Genomic DNA, 18,446 nt, shown 5'->3' with positions numbered 1-18,446 from the left:
AAAGAAAAAGACGAAAATTGAAAAATTAGATAAAATAAAATTTGAAATTGAAGATAAGATCAAATATGATAATTGAAAAAAAAAATTACATTCAATTTTTAAAAAGGATTACATTTGATTTTTAAAATCGAAAAGTGTAGAGAGATAATAAAGGAGAAAATCAAGATTTTATGAAAGATCCACAAATGGCAGAATTAGTTGCAGTCTAATTGAAAATCGAGATGAAGACATTTTAGGGTTAAAGAAAAATGACAATACGTGTGATACTATATTTGCTATAAATTTGATGAAATTTCTATTTTGCTATTCTTTCCATTGGAATCATTAAAACAAAAAATAATATGATTCAAACTAAAATAAAAAAAGACTAATTAATAAAAATGAGATGATTTTTTTTTATATTCCACGTTTAAAACAAATTTATAATAATAATCATAAAAATAATTTATAAAACAGTTTAATTATGATTAAGAGAAAATCTACTATAAATATAAAAAGTTAGTTAGGAGAACTAATATAATATAAGGTTTAAGAATCCAAAATAAGATATCATAAAAATAATTTAAAAATAAGATAATATGATATTTTAAATTTCAAACCAAGATTTGAAAATTAGTTGTTGTAGAAGATTGAATATGTTAGGGTTGATACCTTAAATCTCGTAGGTTCTGTAGTTTGTAAACATTTGTATGAACAAACATTTGGTGATTTATAATATGAGATATTTTATTCACTTTTATCTATGAAATATGAGATATTTTAGTTGCATTAACCACAAACCAATAAACTAAGATTCCTAGTTATCGTTGTAACATAAGCATTTATGTGGAGACATACAAATGGATTGTGTTTTAAGTGATAACCTAAATAATCTGTAGCATATGGATAAAGGAGAGAAACCTTATCCTGGTGACGCTACGAGTGTGGCCCGCTTTGTAGATGTTACAAGTGTTGTAAAGTGCTACAAATGGTCTGATCCTGACCATTCGTCTATTAGACATGCGAGCGGAGATACTCTATACAAAGGAGTTTGTATAAGACCAGACCACAAAATGTTTAGTCTCATTAAATAACATCGTTCATGACAGAGACTTCATTTCACTAGGATGACCATAGGTAACATGACCTTAATCCTGAGTGAGTTGGGAACTCCTGCTCATGAGGGCAGTCCTTTGATTTGTATGGGTGCAAATAGCCAGATCATCGACTCAAACCTACCACTTTGGGGATTCGTCTAATTGAGGAGCTGGGAACTCAGCTACACAAGACGGAATTCACTCTTCCCTGAAGAACAGGTAAGTATATAAATTGCTTCCTTAAGAGCTGATTCTGGGGCTTGAACAATGTGGCGCCACACCTTCTCTTTGCCCAAGAAGGGTTTACTCATAGTAGGACTATGACGTATTATTCATTAGATGAATCAATGGTACTTAAGGAGTTATATGTAACTACAGGGGCAAAACAGTAAATTGGTTCAACTGTACTTACGAACGATTTATGAAGGATCATCATACTGTTGATTGGTTATATTCGATGGACACAGAAAAATATCTATAGTTCGAAGAGTGCAGTTGTCGGTCTTTAATAGAATGGCTAGAAGTTAATGGATGGTGGATATCGTGATTAAAGAGTTTAGTCAGTTATTCACATACCGTTGGAGCTTCAAGCTACAGGTCCATAAGGTCCCCTTGGTAACTCAATGGATTCATGTTGAAGAAATTTGATTATATATGATATAATTAAATTGATTCAATTATATGTGATATAATTGGTTTGATGTATTAGATACATTAATTGGAGGAATTTATATTAAATGGCATAAAGGAGAAAAAGAACTATGGTTTATATATTACATATGATGTAATATTAAAACTATAGGTTATAAATATAATATGATAAATTAGTTAATATATTTATTTATAATTAAATCAATTATGAGATAATTGTTCTTTCGATTTTTTCTCCTAATAACTGAATGAGTGGGAAATTATAATCAGTTTTTGGCAATTGATGGATAAAATGAAAATTGTTGTCATTTTCTCATTATCTAACGCGCATAAAAAAAAAAGTTATGCGATAGCCTTGAGAGAGAAAACGATCAAAGAAAGAGTATACTACACGATAATCACTCACTACTTAACGATTGAGTACCCAAGTCTATACGATAGACCTCAGTATTCTCCCACTTACTCGATCGTCTACACAATCGTTTAGTTCCTACTTCCTTCTACCAAATCCATACAGAACCCACACCTCCTGGATTCTCACACCAAGAATACCAAGGAAGCCTCATGGTAGTGTCAAGTTGCTGTTCGAGGGTCGAGAGTCGAAGGTCGGGTGTTACTTGATTATGTTCGAGATTCTACCAGTTCGTGCAGTTTGCTGGTTCGTTCGCGTTGAGTTCGTGCAGTTGAACGCATTGCTAAGTTTGATCGAGTGATACAAGAAGAAAAGTTGTTCAAGGGTATGTTCATTCGATCTCTTAGTGTTAATTTCATGAAGCATGCTGTAATTTAGACTTGATGCATAACTGTTATGTGTTAGATTGTAAATGTTGATGTTCTTTCATAATGAGATTTGGAATGATCTGCTTCCGCTCGTTGGTTCTCTTGTTTAAGAGTTCCTTCAGAATATTCAAACTAACTATTAAATTTGATACAGAAATTCAAAACAACTTTTAAATCACAAGATTTATGAAAAATTATCTGCTTGAAATAATGATGTTAGTTGTCGTTGAAAGTCTGTTGGGATATATAGTTGAGCAATTAATTACAATCTCATTAATGCAGATGTCGAATTAATTACACTACAATTAAAAGAGACAATAAGGGCATTTTAGGATTTCAAAAAGTTGGACTCACATGATATCTTACTATTTTTTTCAATGATAGCGTAATTACTACTATATAACTGATTATTCATATATATATATATATATAGAGGCTGAAAAATATATTGACGTAGGCTGAAAATTGAGAAGATAAAGAAACATTTTCAAATAGAATTTTCAGTTATACATGGATCAAAAGCTTCTTCTTTCACTTATTAATGAGGCTTTTTTCATATTATTTCCTTTTTAATTTCTTCTTTGGCTTTCTATTAATATTAGTGTTTGCTTTTTTCTGACGTTTAAATTGGTAAAGATACCTTATTTACTAAAAACTCTACTTAAACAGACACGACACTAATTTATCTCTTCATAAATTTTAGAAAAAAATACCTTCAAAACTTGGATAATCCATGAAATTAAACTCTTGGAAAAAGTAAAATAAAATAAAACAAACCAATAATAATATAGACTCAACTTTTTTTTAGTAAGCCACAGAACTCATATGATGTGTTGAATGAGGAACAGTATGATAGAAATTAACAAGTAAAATGTCATCAATACTCTTCCATATGAAGCTTTAATAAAATATTTCATAAAAGAAAATCCTACAAAAAGAAAGCAATACAAATCTTGTGCCTCATCCTAAGGGGTTGTTCCAGCACATCAATCTCTGCCTTTAGAGATACACTTCCAAGAAGAAGCCGCCTTCTAAATGGGAATTCAGATCTCAACCCCTCCTCTTCTTACATGAAATCTGTACCACTATTTCATGGAATCGTCTCTCTCTCTCTCTCTCTCTCTCTTATCCCACCCGAAAAACAAGCCGCAGAACAACCTGAATCATCTCTACATTATCTAGACATTCGATTCTGTTGCTTCCCCTTCGCCACGAGGGAGTTCCCCATTACCATCATTCACAGGGCCATCCTCGTTAGAAGATGCAGGTGCAGCAGAATCCAGATTAGTTGAATGATCTGAGTTTTCAGTTTCAATCACAGGCTGCTGAGTTTCGACATCTTTGACTTCCTCGACAACATCAATATCAGTACTACATTTAGCATTTTCAATAGCTGCACCATCAACCAAATCGTTACTGATCTTATTTTCCACCGTAATGGTCACATCTGGAGTGCCATTTGCAGCAGGGTCCAATGGCTCTTGAGAAGGAACATCAATGGTTTGACTTCTGTTAGAATCTTCAAAGCCATTGTCAGGCAGTGATGCATTCTCTTCCACTGCAGAAGGTAGTTTGTTATCAGATAAAACAATATCTGAGCTCATCGCTACGCTATCTTTTTCTGTGTTGATATCCATGGCATTAGAAGTTTCATGTTCATGTCCCACGGACGAGTTCGGTTGTTCACCCATTAATTCATTGGAGGTTGAGGTAACAGGTACAGAATTTTCACTATCAACTGCTACTGATGCAGACATGGGTTCAGATCTATCAGCCTTTTCTCCAACAGTTTGATTAGCCTCGGCCTCAGCCTCAGCCTCAGCCACAGCCTCAGCCTCAGCCTCAGCCAACTGAAGAGCGTGACTCTCTGCAACAATTTCTTCTTCCTTTTGTGCCTGTGCCCTACGATCAACCATGATTTTCTGCATCTTTTCCAAGTCTCCCATAAGGCTTCCATAACGTAGCTGCAAAGTTCTCTCCAGATCTTTTTGTTTTTGAACCTCCTCCCAGATACCACTAATCCTGTGTGAAGCAGCTGATATCTCTTGCTTTTGAAGAGCTTGAAAGCACTCCAGCTCTGTTGCTGCAGTGTCTATCTGCTTGAAAGTGGCCTCAATTTGCGGCCAAAGGCTTTGTTTTGACCGTGTCTGAAATGTAAACAAATAACAAATTACACTTCCGAGTTTCATAAGGTGTTGAAAACAAATAACAAATTGGATGTCCGTGCATTCTTTCTTTTTCTTTTTTTTTTCCAATGAAATATTATGTTCTACTAAAAGAATCAAGAAACAAACTTTTTATAAAAGATGGAAAAGCTAAAAATGAGAACAAGAATTCGAAGTCAACAAAGTGTAGACTTTCTATTGTGAGAAGGCTTCTCTCATATTTCACTACTTCTAAACAGGATCGCTTTGGGCTGTATATCATTTTTTACCAACTTAAAGGGAGATCTGGATGGAAGCCCTATGAAAGAAGAGAATAAAAGGCAAAAATAGAAATATCAAAGCATTTGGAAATAAAATCATTCTTTTGCATTCATCTGGACCTCCGTCAAAGAGTATTCCATTTTTATTTTACAAAATTGAGTTTTTCTCTATTCCCCCATGGTTTCTCGATGAAGGATTCAGAACCTACTCCCTTTTTGGCTATTTATAGACTATTACCAGTTCCCACAATGTTTGATAGAAATAAAAAATGGTTCTATAAACATTTTATAAAGCATAATAATATGAGATTTAGAATATATCGAGGCATGACATCGATATATTTACAAAAGAAAGAGTAATTGCAAGATAACTCAAAAACATTAACGTTCTCTTATGAGAAATGGTTAAATTACAAATTTGGTCCCTATGGTTTGGAAAAGGTTAGAATTTAGCCCCTATTTAAAAGTTAGAATTTAGTCCTTGTTTGATAAAACCTCATAAATAGTCCTTGTTTGATAAAACCTCATAAATAGTCCCTGGTTTGATAAACCTTTCATAAATAGTCCCTACCATAGCAACTATTTTGGAGAATTTTATCAAATCAGAGGAACCAAATTCTAATTGTAAATCATAGAGACTGAATTTAACTTTTTCTAAACTATAGAAACTAAATTTGTAATTTAACTCAAGGCAATGCATATTCCAGCACAAAGTATCTGGCTACACAATTCAGATTATGAAAATAAAACAAATGGCCAAGAAATATTAGACTTGATAAACATATGTGCCAATTGGACCGGAAAATATTTTCCAGCAAGGACAAAAAATTAATAATAAATAGTGAACAAGATAAAGAATTAAATTAAACCAAACAAAACAGATAAAGTATGATACCATAAACGTGAGAATTCCAACATCCATACCTCATAGCCATGTGTGAGAACTTTAACCTTCTTCTCCAACCGGACAGCCTTCTCAGTATCATCATCCATTTTCTTCTTAACATACTCAAATTCATCCTGCAAGGCGGCTAATTTCTCATGGTTTCCAGCAACGCTTGAAAGTCCATAAGCATTCCTAGTGGGGAAGTACATAAGATCATTCAAGCAGGTTTTGTGCGCTTCCACAAATTCATCTAAGGATTCATTTTCATGCCCCATTGCAGCACACAGATACCGGGCCTCTTCCTTTATCAAATAATCGGCCTGTTTCAAAGAACATACTTACTAAATGCTCGTGTACAAATAAATAGAGGGAAAAACAAACATCAGATAGATAGAAGGAAACTACTTCACTATATTAGAAAATTAAGAATCAATGAAATGCAATCACAAGATTTTCATAGAAATGGTCAATTACAACCAGTGATTCCCCCTTCATTACCCCCCCCCAACACACACACACACAAAAAAAAAATACAAATAAATAAGACTTAACTCTTTCAAAACCACATAAACGACAAGAGTAGGATCAATCAGGCTACTTCTCAAAATTTAGAGTCGACGAGTAAAAATCAGGAAATCTTTTAAGCTGCTGGCACAAAGGTGCATATCACACAGCAAAAACCACACATGAGGGATTTTATGGAACTTTATTTTTCTTTTCTTTTCCCTCTTCTTTTTGGGGTGGGGGGATAAGAAACTGAGCATTCATAGAGAAAAATTGAAAGGATTCAAAAGGCAAACAAAAAAACAAGTCCTCAAAAGACCAAAGTCCAAAACTAACTACATAAAGAACTTGACAGCACCCAAATGAAAGCATTAAACCCAGTGTTATTGAGGCGACTCCGGGCGCGTGCCTGAGGCGAGAGGCAAGGCAACCGGAGCCCTCTACGCCTCATGTGGCACTGAGGCGTGCAGATTGAAGGAGGTGCTCGCCTTGAACCTTGGCCAAGGCATGTGCCTGGGTGAAATTCTTCTTTCTTTTTTTTTTTTTTAATTATAAACGTAAGCCCACGTAAAAGAGGCCCACCAAATCCATGCAACCTAATATTAAAATATACAGCCAGCTATATACGAAAAAGCAAAAATCAATATAGAAAAACGTGATTGTCTCTTCCTATTCTCCACGTTTGGTTTGATTTTTTAATCTTCCAAGTTTAAAGTTCTCCTTATCCTAATATTCTGAGATTCTTCCAAAAAAAGGGAAACGTTTTCAACAACTTTTCCATTCATGTTCTTCGGCTGCAATTTTGAAGGGTAGAAAAAGCAAAAAGCAATAAAAAAGGTTAGTTTTTTTTTTCTCCACTGTAGATCTTCTCAGCAGATTCCGAGTAGTTTCACTTAAAAAAAAAAAAAAAGTAAAGGCTCTTTAGTTCTTTTTTCTTTCTATTGTAGTGTAGTTTTTCATGTTTAAGTTTTTTTTTTCCAGACTTGTTTTTTCAGTTTTCGTATGCTTTTTTTTCTTTTTTGTTTTTCATATTCAACTTTCTTTTTTTTTTCAACTTGTTTTTTTTCGATTTTTTCATTTTCGTTTTCTCAGTATACTATTTTTTTTTCCAGACTTTCAGTATGCTGTTTTGTATGCTTTTTCTTCTGTTTTTTTTTATTTTCATATTTAACTTTCTTTTGAACGAGATCAGTTTTTTTCAATATACTTTTTTTTTCCAACTTGTTTTTTTTCCGATTTTTTCATTTTTGTTGTTTCAGTATACTACTTGTTTTTCATATTCAACTTGTTTTTAAAAAGATTAGTCTTTTTTTTCTTTTTTCGGTATACTTTTAAGTTTTTATTCAATTTTGAGTGGAAACATTTATAAAATAGGCATCTTCCTTTTTTTTAAGTTTTTTGGTTTATTTTCATTGTTTTATAATAGGATGGGAGAAGGAGAGAAAAAACGAAAACACCCCGATTGGCAATATGTCATCTTAGAAAACAAAAAAGATACGAACACATGTAAATGTATGTTTTGTGGAAAAATCACAAAGGGTGGCATTTGTCGGGCAACACAACACTTAGTGGATGGAAACCGAAATGTTAAAGCATGCTTGAAGTGCCCTACCAATGTAATAGAGGAATTGAAAGAGTACCAAATGAAGACAAAAGCAAAGAGGGAGGAAAGCAATGCCCCCCCCCCCAACTATGGTGGTGCTTATGATTTGAATATAATTGATAGAGATGAGATGGAGGATGAGATGAAAGTTGGTGGATGTGGATCAAGTACCGGAACATCTAAAAAACGAGCAATTCAATCACAATCACAACTGCAAGCACATCCACCACAAACTAAAGGAGCAATGGATACATTTGTATATCCAAATCCAGCCAAGGTAGTTGATGAGCGAAATAGATTAAAGAAGCTAAAGCAATCAACCATCACCAAAAAATACAACAAAGAAGGGAGAGATGCTACAGTTCAATTTATTAAACGTTGGATTTATCAAGCAGGTATTCCCTTGAATACAATTCGGTTGAAAAGTTTTCAAATAATGATTGAAGCCATAGGACAATTTGGACCTAGGTTGGTACCTCCTTTTTATCACAAGGCTAGAGTGATATGCTTAAAAAAGGAAGTAGAACATACAAAAAATTTAATGAGCAACCATGAGGTTGAATGGAAAAAAAATGGTTGTTCTTTGATGTCTGATGGGTTGACTGATAGAAGAGATCGAACCTTGATAAATTTTTTAGTGCATTCTGCTGCGGGGACATTGTTTTTGGAATCGATTGATGCATCTTCATGCATCAAAACTGGAGAAAAAGTATTTGAACTCTTGGAAAAAGTATGTTTGACCCTCCCAAGTATCCATAGGAATAAAGTGAACTTGAGAAAGATGTTTATTCCTAAGAAATGGACGACTTCCAAATGGACAAAAGATCTAAGGGGAAAGAGAGCAGCCGACACCGTTTGATGTCATCCTTTTGGAACTCAGTGGTCTACACTTTAAAGGCATCCAGACCATTAGTTCGAGTACTTAGACTTGTTGATGGTAATAAACCTGCAATGGGATATATCTATGAGGCGATGGATAGGGCAAAAGAGGCCATTAAGAGTGGGTTTAATGATAATGAGATGAAGTACATGCCAATTTGGGAAATCATTGATAGAAGATGTGATTGTCAACTTCATCGACCATTACATACTGTTGGTTATTATTTGGATCCATCACTTTTTTATGACCACAAAGATAGAATTACTCAAGATGTTGAAGTCATGAGTGGTCTTCTTAAAGTTGTACAAAGATTGATACCATCTACTAGTGATCAAAATCGATGCACGGTGGAATTAGAGTTATATTCTGAAGCTAAAAGCATGTTCGGCATTGACTTAGCAATCAACACAAGAAAAGTTAAGACGTCAGGTAAGGACTCACATTCCCTACTACGTTAATAGTGTATGTGTATATAAGTATGTTATTTCTTCTAAATCATGTCAAACGTGCGAACAGCATCATGGTGGGCTCTTTATGGTGGTAGTACTCCAATTTTACAAAAGTTAGCCATGAGAGTCCTTAACCTAACGTGCAACACTTCTGGGTGTGAGTGCAATTGGAGTATTTTTGAACATGTAAGTGATCATTTTGTTTTCTACATTATTAATTTAAATTTTAAAACAAACTTCTAATTCCATAATGGTTAATAATTTGTAGATTCATAAGAAAAAGAGGAACAAGTTGGAACAGAAGCGCTTTATATAAAGTATAATCAAGCACTTAAAGAGTGTTTTGATTTAAAGGATCAACTTGATCCAATCTCCTTAGATCACATAGACGTGAGTAATGAATGGTTGGTCGGAACATTGGATGAAGAAAATAATGAAGCTGAAGTTGACAATGAGCTAGTTTTTTATGATGGCGACCTCACATGGGGAGATGTAGCTCGTGCTAGTTACAGAACCCATCAAAAGGAAAGTCAGCTGCCTCTACCTCCACTTTTAGAGTTCGAAAGCAAACACCAACTATACAAGTGTTTAGTGATGAAGATGATGCGACGATGAAGAGGAATTAGACATTGAGGACAATGGCCAAGGGGGAGCAATGGATGAAACCTTAGATTTAGATGGGGATGATATTGAATTTGACGTTTGATCATGTCTTGAACTTTTACTTTTAGAATTTTGTTCATTTTTATTTATTAGATTACTATTATTAATCTTTGAGGCTTTAACATTTGTATATAAACTTATGTTCTTCTTCTATATATATTATATATTTATTTATTTATTAATTGCACCTCGCTTTGTTCGGGCGTCGCATTTTTGTCGCCTCTCGCCTTGAGGCAATCAAGGGACGTGTCGCCTTGAGGTGCACCTTGCGCTTTGAAAATACTGATTAAACCTTACCAAGTCCAAAAATCTCCTCTCTAAATTTCTCCATATCCCTAAAAATTCTACTATTATGCTCCCACCAAATGATTCAGATCCTCAGCATGCGGTACAACGAATGCACCATTGCAAAGCACGACGAAAGAGGAATGGCTTTAGACACAATCCCAAGTATTGACTCTCCCTATAAGAACCCGCCGAGCAAAAATCTGACATTTTATGGAATTTTTATCTTCCAGAAGAAGAGAAAACTAAAACCTCAAGTGCAGCCAACTTAAACTTTTAAAAAGGGCAAATTGCAAAAACCACACCCCAAGGATGGTGGTGATAACAATTGGGGTGGTGGTAACAATTGTACCTCTAAACTTTCAATTGTAAAAGTTAAACCCTTAAACTTCCAAAAGTATAAAAGTTGTACCCTTAAACTTTCAAGGGTAAGAATTAAACCCCAAAACTATGAGAAATTTAAGAATCAAACTCTGAAACTATGATAGATGTTAGAATTAAACCTCAAACTCTCATAAATGTAAAAATTAAATTGGTTTTACTCAATTTCTCTCACATTTCCTCTCTCCCTCTGATTTCACTCACTTGGAAGGCCAGGAACAACCATCTTTTCAATGACAAGGAAAGCTCTTTTGTTTGCTTTTTCTGAGAACTCATTATCTTTCATGCTATGAGTTGGTGCAAATGTATCTTCTAGGGGTGTACATAGTCCGGGTTGGGCCGGGTTGGAAGATTTTTGTGGACCAACCCAAAAATTCGGGTTGGCTAATAATGAACCCTATTAGTTCTTTTTTGGAGGGTCAACCCAACCCAACCCAAAATTTCCGGGTTGAGCCAGGTTGGGTCACCGGTTCTTTTTTTTAAAAAAAAAAAAAAATTGACTTTTTTTTAACTTTTATTTATATATATGTTCGGGTCGGGTCGGGTCAACCCTGAAACGGGGTAACCCGAGACCCAACCCGAATTTAATATTTTTTAACCCAACCTAACCCAAAATAAAATCTAACTCGACCCAACCCTTGCGGTTTGGGTTGGGTAGTCCGGGTTGGTCGGGTTACCGGGTTTTTTGAACACCCCTAGTATCTTCTTTAAATCATACACCTTTTTCTTCCCTCTTGCCCAATTGGAGATCTCTTATATAACTCCTTTGGCTTTTTCGTTCTTTCTTGTAAATTTCATAGATCAATGAAATTTGTTTCTTATCAATATATATATATATATATGCCACCTCAATTGCCTCTCTATTGGACAAAAGCCAATGAAAGCCCAAAGAAATTGAAGTAGATCTGATGCAATTTCTTATCCGAAAGAAAGTAGAAACGAGGAAGTAAGTCACACAAAGGTTTGTCTCCCACCCACCGATCCTCATCCTCCTAAAAAGAAGTGTCTAAGCCATCCCCCAGAAAACAAGTGGTCAATTGAGAAAAGGAGGGAAAACCCAAAGAAATGGCATTTAAGAGGGATTTTTGGAGGCTCCTCGACTCCCCACTCAAAGAGAACTTAAAAGGGTGAGGGCTAAACCTACACACTATCACTCTAAACCACGTCACATTAGACTCAGAGACAGAATGCCACAACTATTTGGCCATAAAAGCCTCATTATGTAATCTCAAACTCCCAATACCAAATTGACCCGGGTAACAAGCTTAAGAGCCACGTTCCATTTAACTAAATGTGAACCACCACCCCCCTCAACCCTTTCCCACAAAAAGTTTCTCATCAATCTCTCCAAACTCTTACAAACTAGAGGTGATCATCGGTTGGTTGAAGTCGACTTTGGGCTAAAATCGGCACCGAGTGTCAACATATCAGATCAGTCGGTCAGTTTAGAATGTTTTTTAAGAGTTGGTATCGCCAATCGACCATCCATACAATTGACTGGTCGGGTTTGGTCAGATTTGAGCCATCAACAAAAAAACGTAAAACAAAAAAAGAATAAAAGAAACAAAGGGAAGAGAGAAGCAAAGAGAAGAAAAGAAGCATATTCACTATAAATTTGAAAATATTGATGGAAACAGAAAGAAAATATCAGGGACAAACAACAAATTTTGAGAGTGCAGAAAAGCGAACTTCATATTATAGCTTTTAAAAGCATAAGCATTCTTCACTATAAATTTCCTTTTATGTAAGACATCATTTAGATTTTAGAATGATATTAATTAAGTCAGCTTTTAATAATTTTGACAACCTTTAGCTTCCAAACGCAGGTTATAATTATTCAAGGTACATTTTAAAGAAAATATTAAGGTTTCATATTACCCTACACATAGAATTTTTGTTCCTACGGGATGAACAATAGTGAACAAAAAAGAATCTATCACTTAAACCCAATTTGATAACCATTTGATCTTTTGTTTTAAAAACCTGTTATTGTTTTTTCACAATTTCATTACCATACCTTTCATATTTGCTAAGTAAACATTAGGATCCTTTGCCGAATTTCAAAAACAAAAACAAGTTTCTAAAAGCTACATATTTTAGTTTTCACAATAACTAGTGTTACTAAGTCTAATTTTCAAACACCAAAAACCAACAAATAAATGGTTATCAAACTGAACCCTAGATATTGGTTTTATTTAACAAATTAATCAAGCAAATATAGTGTACAGTACAAACTAATTTTTATGACTACCTCTTATTAATACATCATATTAGTATTCGTTACCCACACTTTTTTATAAGTTAATTTATTCTTAGCATAGGCCTAAACTTTGAGATGTGTCTATTTGGTCCCTGAACTTTCAAAATCAAATTTGTTCCATAAACTTCCAAATTTTTTAAAGTTCACAAATCAGACACAAAATTGAATGCTTAGAGTTCCATAAGATAAAATTCTAATTAATATCTAATAGATAAATTAATCTTTAGAAATTTTGAATTTGTCAGGTACCTATTAGACAAAAAATTGAAAGTTCAAGGATCTATTGGACAATTTTGAAAGTTTAAGGACCAAATAGATACAAACCTCAAAGTTCAAGGACTAAACATGTAATTTAACCTATTTTACTTAGTTAAAAATAAATTCATGCTAGTTAAATTTAATTAGACTTCAGTATACATTTTAGTATCAACTTCAAGTTTTTATTAACTTTAGCAAGTTGATCTAGAATAGTTCGCTGGTTAATAGTTTTGCTCTCGATCTAAAGATTAGAGGCTTGAATCTCCCCAAGCCCGTGTGTTGGGGAACTAAAAGAGGAAATTAACCAAATAAAAGTGAAATGACCTCTGACCTCTTGGTCAAGGAGTTAAGGAAGTTGAACAATTCTCAAGGCCTACTTGATCGATTAATTAAAGTTAAAAAGAACTTAATTATAGTCTAAAAACTCAAAATTGATACTAAAAATATATACTGAACTCTAATTAATATTAAACAATTATTCACCCCTCGGACAAAAAAATTAAACAACTAATTTGGCATCGACTGTGTGATAGTTTTTCTTCAATTATATAAACTTTACTTCCATGAACAATGAAGAAAAACAGAAACATTTTAACTCCCTACTAGTAATTCTCCAGCCTATTCGAATATAAATTTTTAGAACCTATAGAACAGAGCGCAAGATACAAACAGGCTAGAAATGGGTTGTATTGCACATCACTGTACTATTTAATACACCAACGCTGACAGTTTAAACACCCAAAAGCTGTAACTGGTAACGACCACAGTACCACCATCACTAGAGCCAACACTGACACAACAAATTTGTACTCACATATCTCAGCTTCCTCCACGAATTGCCATCAACAACACCCTACCATCCAAACCTTCTAAAACTACCGCTCTTCATAGCACTATTAGATATACTTGGGCAAAAATACTGAAAGAAGAGCTAAGACCATCAGCTACCACTAGTGGCTACGCCCAATAACCAGAATCCAATATTAGAAGTAACTAATCTAATGACATGAGCATGAATAATAGGGATTTATTCTTAAGGGAGCTATGCTCAATTATTAATATATTTTATTTGGCCTTCTACAGGTTTGTTAACAAGAAAAGAAAAAATAAATAAATTCAATTGTATATGTGCATAACAGATCAAATTTTAGAATCTCAAAGAAAACAACTCCAATCACGCAAGCTCCTCAAAAACAAAACAAAGAATGACACAACTGGTTGCTCTAAACGAAGATATGATGGCAACAAGATTGCAAATTAAACATCAAACAAAGGTTGGGAAAAGTTTACCTCTTCCATCTCAGTTTCTTCAAAATCATCTATTGTGGGGATGGCTGCAGTAGGTCCATTTCCAATGCGCTTGGAACCTTTCTTTTTCTCCTTGTTGACCTTTTCATCAATTGGGTACTTTGCATTATCATGCTCTAACAAAGCAAGAAGTTCCTTTCTTATCATTTCATCAGCCTGCTCGATAGGGGTAGGTGGAACAAATGAACTCTTGTCTCCATCAGCTCTCATCAAAGAATTTCTAATAAGTTCCAAAGAAGCAATAGGAGGCCGAGGAAGCTCCCTCTGTAGCACTTTTGATCTTTTCCTAAGCAAAGCCTGCTGCCTTGCTTCTTCCTCAGCTCGTTCTCTAGCAATCCTATCAGACATGTCTTCTTCAATCATCTCCTCGGGTTCTTCTTTGTCCTCTGGTATTGGTTGCATAACTACCTGGTACTCATTCTTAGGCTGTGGAAGATTGCCTAATCCTAGGCTAAGATTCCTTCTCAAATCAGCTTGTCTTTGAGATTCAAGTTTTGCACTATCATGTGCGTCCATATCTTCATTGATATGTAACTCATCTCTAATAGGTGTCCCTTTTGGAGTCATTCCAAAAGAGTAAGCATCCCTAGCTGGTGTCATGCCACTTCGAGGTGTGAGACCAACACCACCAGGAGTTGCTGAGGGTGTTAACATGGGATTTGGTGTTTGAATCTCCTTTTTCCTTGGGGTGACCCCTGAAAAATCTGAAGGATGCAGCTCCGGATTCTCTCCTCCCAATAATGGAGTCTGAGATTCTCTCAGCCTAGCAAGGTTTTCTGCCTCCATCATTATAGCATCACCCTTCCCAGCCGGCGTCCTTTGGGGAGTTCGAAAAGGTGTCATTCCTTGTCGTGGTGTCTGTGCATAATTTGCAAGCAGAGCTCGTGTAGCACCACTTCCCTCTGCAAGCTCTTCATTACCAGCTAGAAGATCACTTGCATATCCCATCTTTGCAATTTCCTCCAATTCATGGTCTGAAATTTGAGGTGCAGGCAGCATAAGCTTAGATCTTTTCCTCACCATTTCTGGGTCATTCAGTTTATTTGCTTGCAGTACAGCTGATGGAGCATCTTGTCTCTGAGCAATTTTATTCTTTGCAATATCTTGCTTTCTTAATTGAGCTTCTACATCAATCCTTCTTTTGCCTTCAAGTTCTTCAATTGTTGTTGGAAACTTGGGCTGTTCCACTGGTCTATCTTCCTCACCAACATCAAAAAATCCTGGAGGAGGCCTTTTCTCAAACGGAATTTCAGCATTGTAATCTATTCCTTTTCTCTTTCTCTTCCGTTGTCGAGTATCAATCCCTGCAGCTTTTAGCTCTCTCCTTTTTTGTAGCGAAGCAAGCCTTCTAGCCTCCTCAAGTTGTTTCTCTCGGGCTTTCCTTTTTGCCTTCTTTCCCCTAGTATTTGCTAACCTCGCTCGTGCTTCAGAAAGCATTTCCTTTTCATCTTCATCCATATCAACAGGATCGGGACGTGCAGGCTTTGACTCTGGGTTCGGGTCAATTTCTCCAGGGCGCAATTTTCTTGGATCATCACCTGGTTCGTAATTGTCATCCTTAACACAAGCAGCATCAAGAAGCTTCTCATACCGCTCGAGGCACTGAGATGGAGTACGCCCGACAATTGGTGCAATAGTTCTCCACTGGGTCGGCATGAGCTTAGCAAGATGGAGTAGTTTCTCATCCTCCTCTCTTGTCCACTCAGTCTAAAGTAATCATGGAAATCAAATGGTCAGTCCAAACGACCTACCACAACAAAGAAATTGAGGTGACTTTCCACATTGCAAAACTAGGAAAATGAAAGAACAAAAACATAAGACCTAAACAATTCGATTATAATCAAACCATACCAAGCTTCAAAAGATAAATCCAACTAATCTGAAAAGAAACCCGAGTATCACACCAATCTATAAGAAAAACACGTAAAATGAAGAAGGAAAAGTACCTTTTTAATAGAGGGGTCAAGCCACTCATACCAGCGAGCCTTGCACTGCTTAGCAGATTTCCTAACAAGAAGCGACGAAATTCGAGCCCATTGGTTTTTGCCATATTTCATAACCGCAGCTTTAAGGATCTCATCTTCCGTGTTCTTCCACACACCACCTTTTATCATAATCCTCATTTTGTTGTAGTTTTAAGATTTACCCTCTTCAGCCAGGTATGGGGATGTTAGGGTTTTGCAGGAGAAGGGCGGACGAAGAAGAAGCCTTAAGTGAAAGACGAACGGCAGCAGACCGGAGATCGAAGGAGAGAGAGAGAGATAGGTAAAGATGAACGGAAGAGAAGCGGCGAGAGCAAGAGAGAGAGAGAGATGGCGGTGGAGAGGGACTGAAAATGGCGGAGAGAGTGGGGATGAGAAGAAAAGGCGAGTTCTGGGATTTTGAGAAGAAGATGAAAGAGAGAGTTGTAATATTATTTTCAAAAATGCCATTCGGCGGGCTAAACCACTTTATTTAGGGGCATTTGATACCAATAAAAATGGAGTATTGAATTGAGTTGACTTATAATTATTATTCGAAGAGTTAAATTATCTGGAAAGTTATATTGTCTGTCTGTGTTTGGTGTGCAGAGTTGAGTTGAGTTGAGTTGGTAATTATTGTCTCTGTTTGGATGGAGAGTTGGGTTGGGATATCTGGTACTGTTTTTGTAAATGAAATTGATTTTGTCTTTTTTCTTTTTTGCTATTATTGATTTTAATTTTTAACTATACACATATTTTTTTGACTTTTCTAAGATAAAAACAAAAAAACTTCCAATTTTTTTCCATTCTCAAAACATAATAAATTCTCTACAAAGTACTCATATACAGAACATAAAATTTGACGAACTTTGTGTATACAAGAAGATAGTTAACAAAACTGTAGAATTCTTAGTTCTATATATTGATGATATCTTGCTTATTGGAAATGAGACAAGTTTTCTTGCTGACATAAAGAGATGGTTAGCAACAGAGTTCCAAATGAAAGATTTGGGTGATGCTCAGTATGTTCTAGAAATACAGATCTTTCATAACCGAAAGAATAGAACATTGGCACTATCTCAGGTATCTTATATTGACAAGATGTTGTCAAGGTATAATATGCAAAATTCCAAGAAAGGTTTATTACCTTTTAGGCATGGAATTCATTTGTCAATGGAACAATGTTCTAAGACACCTCAAGAAGTTGAGGAGATGAACAAAATTCCAATGCATCTGCAGTTGGGAGTTTGATCTACGCTATGTTGTGTACACGCCCTGACATATGTTTTGCAGTTGGAATCGTCAGCAGGTTCCAATTCAATCCAAGACACAGTCATTGGACCGCTGTAAAAAATATCCTCAAGTATCTAAGGAGAACGAAGAACTATATGCTTATGTATGGACCTAAGGATTTGATCCTTACAGGATACACTGATTCTGATTTTCAGACTAACGTAGATTCCAGGAAATCTACCTCAGGATCAGTTTTCACTCTTAACGGAGGAGCTATAGTTTGGAGAAGCATCAAGCAAAGTTGTATTGCTGACTCCACAATGGAAGCAGAATACGTGGCTGCATGCGAAGCTGCTAAAGAAGCAAATTCTTGGCTAACTTGGAAGTCGTTCCAGATATGCACTTGCCTATCACACTATATTGTGATGATAGTGGTGTTGTTGTCAACTCAAAGGAACCCAGGAGTCACAAACATGGAAAACACATTGAAAAAAAGTACCATCTTATCCGAGAGATAGTGCACAGAGAAGATGTGATCGTAATAAAGATTGCCTCTAAAGACAACCTTGTTGATCCATTCACAAAAGCCCTCTCGGCTAAAGTATTCGAGGGCCACCTAGTTAGACTAGGACTCTGAATAGTGTAATATAGGGCAAGTGAGAGAATGTATATGGTATTAGAGATGCCCTAGTTTATTGTAGTTTTTCCATTATGTTTCTCAACATTATATTGTATATATTTGTTCTCACTGAAGTTTTAGTCCAAGTGGGAGATTGTTGGAAATGTCCTAGAACTCGCAGTTCGTGTTAAACATTCTATTTATCAATAATAATGATTTGTTGA

The 18,446-nt window shown here is 35.5% G+C and overlaps 1 protein-coding gene across 1 annotated transcript; it reads right to left on the bottom strand.

The window, feature by feature from the left end:
- Nucleotides 1-3,338: 3,338 nt before the first annotated feature.
- CDC5 (cell division cycle 5) lies at nucleotides 3,339-16,830 on the bottom strand. The gene is made up of 4 exons (XM_039021144.2): nucleotides 16,356-16,830; nucleotides 14,392-16,116; nucleotides 5,857-6,138; nucleotides 3,339-4,654 (listed from the first exon to the last, which is right to left on the bottom strand). The coding sequence occupies exons 1-4, from the start codon at nucleotides 16,530-16,532 to the stop codon at nucleotides 3,686-3,688; spliced, it is 3,153 nt and encodes a 1,050-aa protein (XP_038877072.1). The 5' UTR covers nucleotides 16,533-16,830; the 3' UTR covers nucleotides 3,339-3,685.
- Nucleotides 16,831-18,446: the final 1,616 nt, after the last annotated feature.

This window comes from Benincasa hispida, chromosome 2 (assembly GCF_027475165.1).
Source record: "Benincasa hispida cultivar pf3 chromosome 2, pf3_genome.v1.1, whole genome shotgun sequence".
NCBI classification, from domain to species: Eukaryota; Viridiplantae; Streptophyta; class Magnoliopsida; order Cucurbitales; family Cucurbitaceae; genus Benincasa; species Benincasa hispida.
Note: the sequence above shows the minus strand (reverse complement) of the source record. Positions and strands in the feature narration are given on the sequence as shown.

Excerpts from the sequence above, each read along its gene's own strand:
- CDC5 (XM_039021144.2), bottom strand. The coding sequence starts at position 16,532 with ATGAGGATTATGATAAAAGGTGGTGTGTGGAAGAACACGGAAGATGAG. Across the intron at positions 16,117-16,355 it reads TTGACCCCTCTATTAAAAAG|ACTGAGTGGACAAGAGAGGA; the intron begins GTACTTTTCCTT and ends TGATTACTTTAG. Across the intron at positions 6,139-14,391 it reads AAGAAACTGAGATGGAAGAG|GCCGATTATTTGATAAAGGA; the intron begins GTAAACTTTTCC and ends TCTTTGAAACAG.